The sequence below is a fragment of the Neovison vison genome, chromosome 5 (assembly GCF_020171115.1).
Source record: "Neovison vison isolate M4711 chromosome 5, ASM_NN_V1, whole genome shotgun sequence".
In the NCBI taxonomy this organism is placed as follows: Eukaryota; Metazoa; Chordata; class Mammalia; order Carnivora; family Mustelidae; genus Neogale; species Neogale vison.
The window spans coordinates 64,161,512-64,177,214 of NC_058095.1; the positions used below are offsets into that span (position 1 = coordinate 64,161,512).

At 45.2% G+C, this 15,703-nt stretch overlaps 1 protein-coding gene across 5 annotated transcripts in view; it reads right to left on the bottom strand.

Annotated features, from left to right (window-relative positions):
• The window catches only part of SPECC1 (sperm antigen with calponin homology and coiled-coil domains 1), a 281,456-nt gene that overhangs the window by 104,908 nt on the left and 160,845 nt on the right, over window positions 1-15,703 (bottom strand). For all 5 annotated transcript variants that reach the window (XM_044249204.1, XM_044249203.1, XM_044249205.1 and 2 more), the window contains one exon: window positions 4,134-5,713. In XM_044249204.1, the coding sequence (XP_044105139.1) occupies window positions 4,134-5,713 (1,580 nt within the window). The remainder of the gene's footprint in view (window positions 1-4,133; window positions 5,714-15,703) is intronic.

The following is a 15,703-nucleotide window of genomic DNA, read 5'->3' on the forward strand; positions in this document are numbered from 1 at the left end:
GAATGCAGAGTTCAGGTAGAAGCTGTTCATCACCAAGAAAACTGCTTGGTGATGAGTGGGACACTTACCCTGACATCGGCTTACGGCAGTTAAACATGAGAGCTCTATGTGAAAATGTCTGGTGAGGCCACTGAGAACCGAAGGATTAGAATTTACCCCGGGAATGCAAAGATGATTTAACACTAGACTACCTTAGAAAATCTGTTACTGTAATTTATCTCATGAACAAGTTCAAGCAGAAAAGCATCATGATCACATAAAAACTACTCTAAGATCATAGCTGAGGTCTCAGATCTACAGTAGATGTAGAAAAATTCAATCTCCAACCTTTTAAAAAAAAAAGCAAGCAAAATACTTGTATCACTCAATAAAAGGTACACAACAAAATGCCTACAACAGGCATCCTTGATAGAATGTTGAGGGTGCTCCCTTTAAACAAGACCAAGATCTCTCTGTTCAGCATGGTACAGCAGACAGGGGCCTGCCCAAGGTCACAGACTGAACCATTAGCTAAGTCAGGATGACCCAAGCTTTCCACCTGCCAATCCACAACCTTCCTGTCCTTCATGATGGTTTTGTGCTGAACGTGCTCCTGCTTCTCTGGGGCATGAGTCCCTTATACCTTATACCTTATAAGCTTGAATTCATGGCTGCTGGTGCATTTGTCAATATTCTGCTGTGGGGCTTCTACAGTAAGCAAGCTTCCAGTCAGCCTAGGAAGTCTGGGTTTTTATCTTTCTGAAGGTAAAAGAAAAGGATAGGAAGATTAACACAGGTTCCAACTCTCCTGATCAGATCTGCACACATAAGACAGCACAAAATTAGGGGCCCCTGGGTAACTCAATCAGTTAAGCGTCTGCCTTCAGCTTGGGTCATGATCTCAGGGTCTTGGGATCGAGTCCCGCATCAGGCTCTCTGTTCAGAGGGGAGCCTGCTTCTCCTTCTCCTTCTGTATCTCCCTGGCTCATGCTCTCACTCTTAGATAAAGAAATAAAATCTTTTAAAAAGGTGGGGGGCGCCTGGTTGGCTCAGTCATTAAGTATCTGCCTCAGGCTCAGGTCATGGTACCAGGATCCTGGGATTGAGCCCCACATCAGGCTCCCTGTTCGGCAGGGAGTGTGCTTCTCCTTCTGCCTCTGCCTACTGCTTGGTCTACTTGTGCTCTCTATCACTCCCTGTCAAATAAATAAATAAAATCTTAAGAAAAAAAGATGGCACAAAATTACAGACCTAGGATCTCAAAATATGTAAAAGACACTCTGTGTGACATGGTGCCTCACACACTCTTACCTCAGAATACCAGTTAGAGCCTCTATCATCCTACTGACAAACGTCAGCAAGTAATAAAAAATACATAATATATGATAATAAAATCAACAGCTTGATTTAAAACATATATGCTGTTCCTGGTACTCCACAGAGAATACAAACCTTTTTTCTTTTTCTTCAAATAAGACTTAGTTTGTCCCAGAAAATTGTAAATTGTGTTGTCTTCATGTAGCTAAAGCTACAATAAAAGGCAATTCGTACCTTTAAATGCTTTCATTATCAACCAAGAAATGACAGACTTAAACAGAGAATTTTACTCAAAATACTAAGGATGAATAATGAATGAAAGGATGAAAAAAGATCAAAGTAGAAACAAATTAATCAAACAGATTAACAGTAGAATTGATAAACTAATCTAGCCCAGTCTTTGTATTCAAGGAATGTGGAGTGACATGCTCTATCCTTCTGAATAAGAAGATTATTAATATTTTAATTATGTTGATACAAGTCTGTATGCTTGCCAAACGTGCATTCACTGGGAAAACATCTGAAAAGACATATAGCAAAATGCTAGCAGCATTTTTCTCCAATTGGTGCCGTTAAAGGTAACATTAATTTTCTTCTTCATGTGTTTCTGTGGTTTCAAAACCTTCTGTGATGAATATATAATTTCATGATCACAAAAAGTGAAGCTACTGTCTTGAGATACTAGATGATATTTCTTGGTGACATGTACATTTAACGTAATGTCAATCAAAATACAAAGATACCGATGAAGGACGGAGGGGGTACTTTAAGAAGGTCACCCAGGAGATAGAGCTTTTTGCAACAGTGATGGTGGGAAACCGATTCCACAGACCCCAAAACTTAGTGTTAAGCTACAATTACCAATTTAAACTTCAATTAGGCAGCTGGCTAGTACCTTCTAATGGGACTGCTTCCATACTTCCAATAAGATTCTGTAAATTTAGAACACCAACAATGATTAAAACAAATCAACTCCTAACACCACCTACCACTCAGATCACCACATGGCCCAATGCCAGGATCAAATTGCAACAGACTAATCTGAAGGCAGATGAAGCCGTAGAGAAAAATCCCCTGTGAGCACATGGCACAACTTGTCTCTTAAAACAGTGACAACCCTGTGCTAAGGTGGGAAGTGGCTTCAACCTCTCTCACCCGGGGAGCCCGAACATCACAGCCCCTGAGCCTAGATGGAACAGGAAACAGGAAGCCACCTGTCTGTACCTTCCTGGCACCACTGTGAGCCAGCAGAATATTAGAGTTACTGGCAATCTTCATCATGTAACCAAGTTCCAGACTGGTCAAAGGATTATTTTTATTTTATTTTGCATTTTTTTAAAGGATTATTTAAAAAACTGAAATCGTGATCATTTAATTTCACTGTGGATTGGGGAAGATCTTTCCCAGCAAGGGCGGCGAGGAGAAAAGAGGCAATGAACTCAGATGTGAATGACCCAGTGACTTGATACCAAGCCGTGGAAGGGGTTTAGGGAAATGAGCACTCTCACGGACCTGCTGGTAGGAACAGATCAGAATGGTATTTCTGGGGGGCAAACTGGCTGAATGTATTGAGTGTCTTTAAAATGGCCATATGCTGACACTGTAAGCCAGTGTTTAGGAATTTTTCCTAGGGAAATAATCAGATATTTTAAAAAGTCTTTACAATATCAAAAGATTAGAAAAGAATATAAATGTTCAACAAACAGGTGACCAGTAAATTACATATGAAATGTTTATAGAAGAGACTACTGTCTGGTCGAAAAATCATGTTTCAAAGAATAATGAGAGGGCGCCTGGGTGGCTCAGTGGGTTAAGCCGCTGCCTTCGGCTCAGGTCATGATCTCAGGGTCCTGGGATCGAGTCCCGCATCGGGATCTCTGCTCAGCAGGGAGCCTGCTTCCCTCTCTCTCTCTGCCTGCCTCTCCGACTACTTGTGATTTCTCTGTCAAATAAATAAATAAAATCTTTAAAAAAAAAAAAGAATAATGAGAATATGCTCAGAAAATATTGAATTAAAAAAAAGAGTACGGACAAGATAAGCCTAAAATTTTTTTGAAGATTCACTTATTTATATTTGAGAGAGAGAAAGAGAGTATGTGTGAGCGTGTATGCATGCGCTCACATGCGAGAGAGCAGGGCTGGGGGTGTAGGGGGTGAGGGATGGAAGAAAAAGGAGAGAGGATCCCCAGCAGACTCTCTGCTGAACAGGGAGCTTTATGTGGGGCTTGGTCCCATGACCCTGAGACCATGACCTGAGCTGAAACAAAACTCCCAACCTACTGAGTCACCCAGGTACCCCTAAAACTTTTTTTTTAACTTGTAGGACACACACATACATAAATCTGGGAGGGGAAAAACACCACAAGCCCCACCAAATTAGTGTTATATTATTACTTGGCAGGAAAATTAAGGAAGAGTTTAATTCTCTATTACCAGCAGCCCAAAGCATGCTAACTGATAGGCCTGGGTTAACTCTCTCTTATTCTGAGCCAGTATGACTCAGCTTATTTGCTGCCTCTTCCAAGAAGCCCTCCTGCACTACCTTCCTTTGTCCCCAATTATTCTAGGCGCTCCTTCATGGCACTGGACTCTGAGCTATCCTGTGATACTCTTTTTCCCTGCGTCATACTCACTCATTTGGTTTACTCTATCCCTGCTACACTTGGAACTGGCCACAGTCAGAAATTGGAGTGTTTCATTTTTGTGCCCCCGATCTGTGCGGAACAGACCTTCAGGCTGGGCAGCGGATTCTCTGCGAACTGTGAATCTGAAGTTCAAGGAGGGGAAGGACTAAGAAGGGTGAGCCAACACGGAGACAGAGGTACACCCCGCCTTACCTTGGCCAGCAGGCTCGAAACATGTTTGACTTCACTGTGGGCCTTCACTAACTCTTGCTTGAGCTCGGTGCAAGACAGCTCCAGCTGCTCCTTCTCGGCGCGAGCAACCCTCAACATCTCTTGAACCTCACGACCCTCGGCTGTGTACCCCACAGGGCTGGTCTCCGTAGCCTTCTGCTTCTCGTTCTCCAAATGAGCCTTCAGCAACCCGTGTTCCATCCGCAGCCCTTCGAGCGTGGCTCTGCACTCCTCCAGACTCTGAGCCATTGCGCCGTTATTCCGCCGCTCCAGTTCCAGACACCCATTCAGTTTTTCGTTTTCTTCCTTCAGGTGTTTAATCATGTCTAAAGCACCTTGGTTTTCCTCCTCGACCTTCCGCAAGCTGCAGGTCAGCTGCTTCTGGATGTTGAGCAGCTTTTCTCTTTCAAAGCGGCCCTGGTCCAGGATTTCCGCACACTTCTGCTCCAGCTCGAGGATCTTTCCCTCCTGCGCCGCGGGCTCCTCGTTCTTCACCCGCTCCTGCAAGAGGTTCAGGAGTTTCTCGTTTTCCTGACTCAGCTGCTCAGCTCTCTCCCGGTGCTGATGGAAGGACGTTTCTAAGAGCGCCTTCTCATCCACGAGCTTCTCGTTTTCGGCGGTCAGCTCCTGTACCATCTGCTGCTGGTCGGACAGTTCCTGCAAAGTGGCCTGGAGCTCTTCAGCCGTGCTGTGATGCTTCTCCTCAATCTTCTGGATCTTTTCCGTGAGGGAGGCCAGGGACAGCTCGCTCGCGTTGTTAGGGGAACTGCCGCTGGTCGAACACCTGGAGCCCTTAAAGGGGTTGTTGGTGGAGGACAGGGGCTGGGAGGGGGTGTCTGCTGCAATGTGCTCAAAATCGGAGGCATCGGGGGACAGAGAAGCTTTGGTAACGTCGCTGCTCGAAGAGCCCGATGTCCGTAATGCATTTCCATGTCTGCTGTTCGCGAACTCCTCGATGTCCCTGGACAACTGATGCCCCGTCGGGCTGCCGAAGCTTGACTCCTGAGTTAGGGACGTCGGGCAGCTGCTGTCCCCGGTGTGACTCGCGCCCCCCTCTGAATTTGGGGAATGCTCCAGGTAAGTCAGTTTCTCCCTCAAGGTCCGGTTCTCCTCCTCGAGCTCTGCAAGTTCTTTCTGGAAACTCTTGTTTTTCTCCTCTAGAGTGCGTATCAGGGGTTCTGAGTCACCCAGCAAGGAGGAGGTTCTGTCTGGGCTGGCATCTGAAGCCTCAGCTCCTTCGGTGCCTGGAGTCCTTTTTTCCTTGCATTTCTTCAGTTCGCTTCGAAGCCTGTTAATTTCACTGTCTTTCGCTTTGGCTTCAGCGAGAAGTTCCCGAACCTGGGACTCGAGCACAGCTTTCTCCCCGCCTTCAGGCTCTTGCTTGGGTCTCGTGGAAGTGGTCCTCAGGTGCTTAGTAGGGGTGGGCGTGCTGGAAGAAGTTGGACTGGACACCGGCTTCCTGGGGTTGGAGGGACCGCGTGGCACAGTTCTCTCTCTCGAGACAGTTGCTGAAAGTTCTCGAGGAGCTGGAATGCCTGTCCGTTTGGTTGTTGGCACGGCCCCTAAGGACAGAAGGAGTAGAAACCAATGAAGCAAGGCAAATACTTTTATACATGAAACCCAAGTGACTTTAAGTCTCGTGGGATATTGAAGAGGGTAGCTGCTGCCCTTTACTCATGCCCCCCACACCCCGGCTCTGGATAAGTATTTGGGTCTGGCTGTGTTTCTGTGCCTCCTCCCACAGCCCTATACTTTGGGGGAAGCTGGACTCCATGCCTGAGCTCCTTCTCATAACTACATCCCAGCACAGTTGCTGGTTCAAGGCAGGGTTTCTGGGTGAAACAGCAGGAGAGGGTTGAGTCATATAAAGTCTGGGAATGGCTGTCACCTCTTGTCACCACAAGGGGAAGAGAACGCAGAGTACACAAAGAAGGAAACCGAATTCTTAGTAGCACTGTGGAGTTACCCAATCTGTCAACCTTGGAGCTTAGCCTAGAGCCGGCTGTTCCAACGACACAAACCAATAAATACCCTTCATTCATGGCACCGTTAATTGGGTTTTCTGTAACTTGCAGCTTAATGCGTTTGAACCGTAACCTTGGCAACTGAATAGCTTCCCGAAAAAATGCAAGTTCATCTTGAATTTTTAAAATTTTTTTTTTAATTCACCAACATCTTGTGAATGAGCATGAACTGGACTGAGAAATCACAACACACAAATAATACCACGTTAAGACTAATCTAACCCAGTGACACGCTGCTTTAATTACTGGTGGCAAAGGTGTGCTTATTTGTATCCAGAGAAACAAGAGTACACGGAGCGGGGCCACCTTGCATGCCTCTGTGGTACAGTTTTCAATGTTAAAGGGATTTACATAGTGCGGAAGTGATACAGATCTTTACTGGGAAATGTAAGGTACAAAACTGTTTTCTATATTGGTCCAAACTACATTACAATATTAAAATAAATTCTGGGGGTGAAAACCCAGACATCAATCTCTTATATGCCTCAGAAATGAAACCCACCTCAGAGGTTAGGGTGTAAATGAACATTTTGGACCTATTTTTACAAATTGGAAGACCCCTGATGAATGGAGGCTGACTGCTGTGACTTACCTAACTCTACACATTGGGTTGAAGACCTCCAGTAACAAAGGACCCTAGAAGGAGTCACCAATTCCCAGGGCTCCAAAAAGGAGGAAGTGGCGGGGGTATGCCCGCACAGACTGGCAGCAGCCACAGTCTACAAGCATGGAGCAGAGCCCAGCATGGCACAGGAGCCCTAAGCCTGTGGTCAGGACGCGACTAAGGAGCACCTGTGGATCTGAGCATCCTGAAACGGGAGGTGATGATGTGAAGGCCAATGCCATTCACTGCTGCGTCTAACAGTCAAGTGCCCTTGAAAACTCTGAAATAAAGGCTAAGCTGGGGGCACCTGGGTGGCTCAGTTGGGTGGGCAGAGGACTTGATTCTGGCTCGGGTCATAATCTCAGGGTCCTGTGACCCAGCCCTGCAGGTTCTCAGGCTCTGCACTCAGCAGGGAGTCTGCTTTTCCCTCTGCCCCTCCCCCTGCTCCTGCTCTCTTTTAAATGCTCTCTCCTTTTAAAAGAAGATTTTACTTATTTATTTAACAGAGAGAGAGCACAAGCAGAGGGATGGGAGAGGAAGAAACAGGCTCCCCAATGAGCAGGGAGACCTATGCAGCTTGATCCCAGGACCCCGGGATCATGACCTGAGCTGAAGGCAGACGCTTACTGACTGAGCCACCCAGGCACCCCATTAAATAAAATCTTTAAAAATAAAAAAGAAGGTAAGCTATCATACTAGTATACAGAAAAACTATGGTTTTTACAGTAACTTTTCAAACTAAGTTACTGGAGAGCTAAGACTACTATGATACACCCTTAGTACTTTTGGCTGTCTGACTTGCATCCTACTTAATGGAGAAAACACTCGGGGAACAAAAGATTTATTTAATTATTCTTGTAAAATGAAGATTGCAATCACTCAGCAATAAAATGTTTTAGTAACACTGGATTAGGTAATCCTGATGATGCCAAGGGCCCCTAAGGAAAACGGAAGATGGGAGTCCAGTTTTGGCCAAACTGTTGTCAGAACAGGCAGCCGGGGGGATCCAAACTGGTCATCACAGAGCCACTGGCCCTTCCGTACACAGACACTGAAACTAAGGCTCCTTTTCGACCATTCGTCGGCCGGGCAGGCATCAAACTGAACAACAGATCAGCTCTATCATCATTTCCAGCCCCAGGGGACTCCACCCTCTGCTGCCAAATCTTAGTTCATTCTCCACATAGGTGTTACTACTTGCACCTTACCTAAACCACGAGGAATTTTTTAATGTCAAAATACATTTGTGAAAGACATCCAGCTGTGTGTTATGAAATACACAATCCAGTCGTATTTGTTACTACAACTGTTCTTTTTCTGTAATCCCTTCTGACACCTCATCAGCACCGAAGGAAGTCACTAGTGTGACTGTTCTCCTAAGTTGCTTTTTTTTTTTTAAAGGTTCTTCCCAGCTTTGTACACATCATTTCCAAAACCGTAATTACCATAGGTTAAGTGTAGAGGGTGGCGAAAATTCACTGTGGGACCAGATTAAGGTTGGTGCGTGGTGGCTCACCACCCCATGCAGCGCAGGTGTCCAGGCGTCCTCGTCCTGGACAGAGCGGGCGAGTCTTATTGCTTAGAATGCAGTCAGTCAGAGGATCTACAACTCTGTCCACCTCAAGTACTGTGAGTAAAAACATCTCACTGCTAGGGCGCCTGGGGGGCTCAGTTGGGCAATTGCTTTCCACTCAGGTCATGATCCCGGAGATCCAGATTCGAGTGCCGCATGAGGCTCCCAGCTCAGCAGGAGTTTGCTTCTCCCTCTGACCCTCCTCCACTCTTTCTCTCCCACTCTCTCTCTCAAATAAATAAAATAATAATTTTAAAAAGCCTCATTGCTAAAGCATTACGTCCTAGAAGCCTGAAAAGGGGCACAGCTCCTGACACATACACCGTGGCAAGGGGGGCAGAGAGGTGGCCGGAAGCCTGGGGCTGATGGAACAGGGACCGCTTGGCTGGCACTCTTACTTCTTGGGTCTTTTCCCCATCCTCACACCAGACCGTCACTTATTCCTACTGAGGCTGGCTGTCAAACTACATGAATTTAAAATGAAAGCAAGCTCTACCTCATAATTGGGAAGACTAATGTGATTTTTTAAAAAGATTTTATTTATTTATTTGACAGAGACAGCAAGAAAGGGAACACAAGCAGGGGGAGTGGGAGAGGGAGAAGCAGGCTCTCCATAGAGCAGGGAGCCCAATGTGGGGCTCGATCCCAGGATGCTGGGATCATGACCTGAGTTGAAGGCAGATACTTAATGACTGAGCCACCCAGGTGCCCCTTATATGTTACATTCTAAAATGCCAAATGAAGGGCACCTGGGTGGCTCAGTCAGTTAAGCACCACCTTTGGCTAAGGTCATGATCTCAGGGTCCTGGGAACCAGTCCGGGATGGGGCTCCCTGCTCAACAGGGAGCTTTCTTCCTCTCCCTTTGCCCCTCTCCCTGATTATGCTCTCTTGATCACTCTCTCTGAAATTAAAAAATAAAAAATCTTTAAAAGAAAAATATATTTAAATGTCCTCCCCCCTTTCTTTTTTGGTAACCACCCAAAACCTAAAACCCTAAAACCTGCTGTTTCTGGAAATGTTTCCATATTTTTGTTTTGTTTTTCCTTTTGGTATGGATCCAGTCGAAGTCCTTAAGAATGCTTCATCTAAATGTCTGAACTGTGCTCACAGGTCCTCCATTCCAGTCTCTCCCAGCTTGAAGATCTAATGGACTAATATGACTTAAACATCTTGCTTGCTATTCTGTTCCAGAATCTGTAAGCAATTCCCCCCTACCCCCACCTCACCCGCCGGATCATCAATGTCAAACTTCTTCCCTGGGCTTTCAGGATCAGGCATAATAGTGTCCAAATCAACATATCCAACCTTTTCATTTTAGGGCCCCCCCAACATATCTATTTAACCCATTAAATGTCCCCAGTAGATCTATGGCTTATTGAAATAGCATTTCCTTTCCACTGGATCCTTCTGATGGGCATTTAAACATACTTAACTCTCCTCAATTATAAAAAAAAAAAAAAAATCTGGGGCACCTGACTGGCTTAGTCAGTAGAGCATGTGACTCTTGATCTTGTGGTTATGAGTTCAAGCCCCACGTTGAGTGTAGAAATTGCTTAAAAATAAAAGCTTTTAAAAAAAGAAATCTGGAGTCCACATCGTCCTCCAGCTAATATCTAATCTTGTTTACTGGTTGTCTTCCGTTCTTCCCCTGTCATTCGCTCCTCTACCCACTGCCATTACTCAACCAAAACCCTATCTGCTGAGGCCATCGGCGACCTCCACGTGGGCCAACACAACAGACATCATCAGTCCTCTCAGCAGAGCTGGCACAACTCCCTCCTTTCTGAAGCACACCTCTGATGTCCCACTCTCCAGGTTTCTCTCTTAATCCAGGAGCAGTCCTCTGTCTCCTCCTTTGCTGGCTCCTCCTCCTCTCTCTGCTTCTATTTGCCAGAAGCTTCCGACTTATGTCCTGAGCCTTTTTTCTTCTTTTATTACAAATTATTTTCCTGGTGATACTACTCCATCTCATGATCTTTTTAAAAAAAAATTTTTTTTAAATTTTATTTATTTATTTGACAGAGAGAGATCACAAGCAGGCAGAGAGAGAGAGAGAGGAGGAAGCAGGCTCCCTGCTGAGCAGAGAGCCTGACGCAGGACTCGATCCCAGGACCCTGAGATCATGACCTGAGCCGAAGGCAGCGGCTCAACACACTGAGCCACCCAGGCGCCCTCCATCTCATGATATTAAAATACCACCTATATACTGATGACTCCCTAATTGGGTTCTTATATGAACCACTCATCTGAGCAACAGATCTGAATATCAAACTACCTATTCGATCAGCATAAGTGAATTATAACAAAAGTACCTCTAGTTTGGATAAAAGGCATAAGGGTAGATTAAGAAAGAGTGAACAGAATGTGTGAAAGACCTGGAGTGCAGAGAGCACTGGCAAGGAGGGGGCTGATAAAGGAAGAAGGCTCATTTATAGAGGGAGCTCAAGGATGGCCTCACTGACAGAGCTGGAGTTTCAAGGGGATCTACACCCATTAAAACAAGGCCAGAATGCTTGGAAGAAAGAAGACGGCACAAGAAAAAGCTCTCAAAAATTTTAAATACGTTCTTTTTTTAATTAAAAAATTCAATAGAAAGGATGGAATGCAAAATCAAGGAACTCTCCCAATATGTGGAAAAAAATGGTAACAAGATGGAAATAGAAAAGATTAAACACTCAGGGCCAATCCAAAAGATCACACAGTCAAGTAACAGAAGATCCAAAAATAGGAGTGCATGGGAGGCTCAGTCAGCTAAGCATCTGACACTTTTTTTTTTTTTTTTTTTTTAGCATCTGACTCTTGATTTTGGCTCAGGTCATGATCTCATCAGGATTGTGAGATTGAGCCCCGAGTCCACTGAGCTCAGCTCAGAGTCTGCTTGAAATTCTGTCTCTGTCCCTCCCTATGTGTGCACACATGCTCTATAAATAAATAAATAAATAAAATCTAAAAAAAAAAAGAGAGAGAGAGAGACCCAGAAATCAGAAATATAGACCCATGGAAATAGAGTGGAGGAAATTCCCAAAGGACTGATGTGAAAGAATTCCCCAAGGATGAAGAATATTGAGTCTCCAGAACTTGTGTCACACGAAGTGAATGAAAAAGACCCACATGATGGTAAAATACGCTGTCTATAAATTTTCAGAACAATAAGAACACCTACAAGTCTGGGGAAGGGGTGTGAGCTTGAGACTGGCCATATTGTAGCAATACTGAACTCTTGGAGGCAAAAAGCAAATGCCTTCAAAGTTCTGAGGGAACTCAGAAACTAAACTCAGAAACGGTAACACCCTTTTTCTAAGTAAGTCATTTGAAAACAAAGGAGTAAACCAGAGAGACAGAGAGAGAAGGTGAATTATCCAGGGAGAGCAGAGGTTCTAAGAGAGCAGACCAGTCAAGGCGAGTCTCAAGATGGTACCCACGGACCAAGTCGGGAGAATAAATCCAAGCTGGGTCAAGAGGATAAAGTGCAACTGAGGGAAGTTTCTTGGAAAGAACATCTAACTGATGAAGAATATGAAAAAGAATGAGGATATAATAAAAAACAGTGAGAAAACCAGAAACTTCATAAAAACAAGAAGTTGCATAAGGTCACAAAATTTTAACAGATGACTTTCCTCTGCAGGGAATATATATATATAGTCACAATTACATCAGTACTATTTCAATTGATCTATACACAATCTGCAAGATGATTTTATAGAACATTGGAACATTATCCCAGCTAGCAAAAGAGTTAAAGTAGAGGGCACCTGGTGGGTTCAGTTGGTACAGCATGTGACACTTGCTCTTAGGGTTGTGAGTTCGAGCCCCACACTGGATGTAGAGATTACTTTAAAAAAAAAAATTAAAAAGCTTTAAGAAAAAGTGAAAGTACAAATGAAAGACATGGGGAGGTAGACCACAGGTGGAAAAAGCTGGTAGAAATTGTAGTGACAATAATATCCAACCTCATCCTGCAAATGGAGAGTTTCAAAGATACTATATACAACCGACAAAGCAAGAAATAAACATGGAAAATGTTACTGAAATAAAGGATGTAGGCAAGAAAGGAACTTAAAGAAGTCACATTAAGACTGCGAGGACGTGAAGTTATGAGTTAAATCCTCATCTGTTAGAGGAGGAGTCAACAAAATGTCTATATCTGAAAAACTAGGGGCACCTCAGTGGCTCAGTTGGTGACTGCCTTTGGCTCAGGTCATGATCCTGGAGTTCCAGGATCGAGCCCCACATCCGGCTCCCTGCTCAGCAGGGTGTCTGCTTCTCCCTCTGCCCTTCCCCCTCTCATGCTCTCATACTCTCTCAAACAAATAAGATCTTAAAAAAAAAAAATGAAAAGCCAAAAACTAGCTATGTTAGGAGAATGAGAAGACAAATCACAGGCTGAGAGAAAATACTTGCAAAATATATATCTGATAAAGGGCTCTTATCCAAAACAGACAAAGAACTCAAGAATAAAAAAACAAACAACTCAAATTAAAAATGGGTAAAAGAGGGGCTCCTGGGTGGCTCAGTGGCTTAAGCCTCTGCCTTTGGCTCAGGTCATGATCCCAGGGTCCTGGGATCGAGCCCCACATCAGGCTCTCTACTCAGCAAGGAGCCTGCTTCCTCCTCTTTCCCTGCCTGCCTCTCTGACAACTTGTAGTCTCTGTCTATCAAATAAATAATTTTTTTTAAATGGGCAGAATACCTGAACAGACACCTCACCAAAGAAGACAAACAGATGGCAAATAAGCATATGAAAAGACATCCCACACCACCTGTCATTAGGGAAGAACAATTTAAAACAACGATGAGAGACCACAACACACCGATGAGAATGGCTAAAATCCAAAACGCCAACAACCCCTCCTGCTGCCGAGAAGGAAGTGGAGCAATAGGAATGCTCCTTCATTGCTGGTGGGAATGCAGAATGGTATGGCCACTGGGGAAGACGGTTTGGCAGTTCCTTACAAAACTGAACATACTCTTTGCCATGATTCAGCAATCGCATACCCTGGTATTTAGCCAAATGGGTTGAAAAATCACGTCTACGCACAAACCAGCACACAGCTGTTCACAGCAGTGCTATTCATAATCCGCCAAAACGTGGAAGCCACCAAGATGTCCTTCAGGAGGTGAATGGAGGAACCGTGATACATCCAGGCAATGGAGTATTATTCAGTGCAAAAAAGAAATGTGCTACGAAGCTACAAAAAGAGGGAGGATCCTTAAACACAGACTAAGAAAAAGCAGCCAATCTGAAAAGGCTCCGTACTGTATGATTTCAACTATCTGATACTCTGGAAAAGGCAAAATTATGAAGACAGCAGAAAGATCAGTGGTTGCCATGGGGTCGGGGGAAGGGAGAACGAATAGGGGTGCACAGAGGACTCTTAGGGCCATGAGTCTATTCTGTATGGTATTATCATACTGGATACATTTGCCCAGACCCACAGAATGTAAACCACGGACTCTGGGTAACTGTGATGTGTCAACATAAGTGCATCAGCTCTAACAATTGTACCACTGCGGTGAGGGACACTGATGGCGAGGGAGGCTGTCCACACTTGTGTTGGGAGGGCGGGGGTTGTATGGGCATTCTGTGCTCGCCCAATTTTGCTGTGCCCAAACCTGCTCTAAAAGTCTATTTAAAAAAAAAAAATGCAGCGTACACAAGTATAAACGGTTAACTTTGAGAAGTGGGAAGGTGTAGGGCAACAGCAGTTTTGCTTTTCACGAGAAGAGGCCCTGTACCATTCCATTTTCTAACCTGTGCATGCACTACCTTGGATGGTAAGCATGGAGAAAAAGAAATGGGAATGTTTGCAAATACGGTGCGGAAGTAGGTAATCAGCAGTCCGTTGGTTTTACGGGCAGCACTGTTCCTTTGGACTTAGAACAAGGGAGATAACGGCAAAAAGTCTAAGGCCACACAGCCAGAAGGAACTAAGCTTTGGTATCAAATCGCCGGCCCCACCTCACTGGTGACTGCAACGTCATTTTTTCTGAGCTAGACCAACCCTGCGGGGAGTTTCAGTGGAGTATCTTCTAGAGATTCATATATTTCATATTAAACCTCACAGACACTCCTCTGCAAACCAAACAGCGGGGAAAACGCACAGAAGAATCCTACAGAGGCTAATGAACCATATTACTTGCTTATTTTGCTGCCTTCGAGAAAAGCAAAGGGCAGGGTCGCCATTTAGAGATGGTTTTTGAAACACCCTAAAAGTTTTTTGTCTTCATTTTACATCCCCCCCCTTTTTTTTCTTTTTTTCTCAGAATGCCAAATTAATTTTACTCGCACTCCACTTGCTCGGTGGCTTGGGTGAGAGTTTAAAACACTTGTAAATTTGTGTTCTTCTCTTTCCCACAGAGCCACACTGTTCCACGGCCACCATGAACAGTGCTCCAGACGGGAGAGGGTCTCTGAACAAAAGCCCCCTAACACTGTGTGGGGGCTCTGGCCCGGGGAGGATACAGTGGCCACTCTGTGCTGAGCTCAAGGCAAGATAAGGCAAGAGACAAAGTGGCAGTGTTAACGAGGAGAGATGACAGCACGGGCTGAACGGCTCCTTGTGGGCGGCCCACATGGCCGGGTGCTGGCATCTCCAGGAGAAGCCAAAATGCAAAACGGTTCTGGAAGGGCAGCTCCCAACATGCCATTTGAAAAGCACAGAGCAGGTGGGGACGTCTCCTGTCCGCTGACACTGAAGTGGCCGGGGCAACGGCTGGTCTCACAATTCACTCTGTGTGCTAGGTTAGCTCCTGGCCCACTGTGTGCGCCAAAGGAAATCTTCACAACACCGTTGCACAGGAGATGCCCCCCGGGGTCCCTAGGCAGCAAACACAGAGGAGGAGGAGGAGCTGAGAGTGGTGGGACTTGTGTGAATTAGAAGATCTGCCTCTCCATGTGCAGCCTTCCTCTCCGTAGAGATGAGAAAAGATCCACTTCCCAAGTTGTGAGCATTTCTGGGGAGGAGGGAGGTATGCGGAGACCAAGGCGGGGCTGGAACTCATGACCCTGAGATCAAGACCTGAGCTGAGCTCAAGAGTTGGACGCTTGACCGAAAGAGCTGCCCAGGCGCTCCTATGAGTCTCGATGTAACCAAGAATGACCCGCTCTGGATCACAGTTTAGCTCTGACTCCCTAAAATTACAACTTGGCTGAGTGGTAGCCCCATGTCATTGCAATCAGCGAGAAACTTCCAAATGCCACCATTAAAAGATACCAAATTCACCTGAATTTGCAATGACAGAAATCAGAGAATTAGGTGGACAGGGCATGCCAAAATAGGTTTATCTGGATTACCATCACTTTTTCCTGTACTTTTTCTTAAACCATGCATAGGTCAAAAACATAGAACA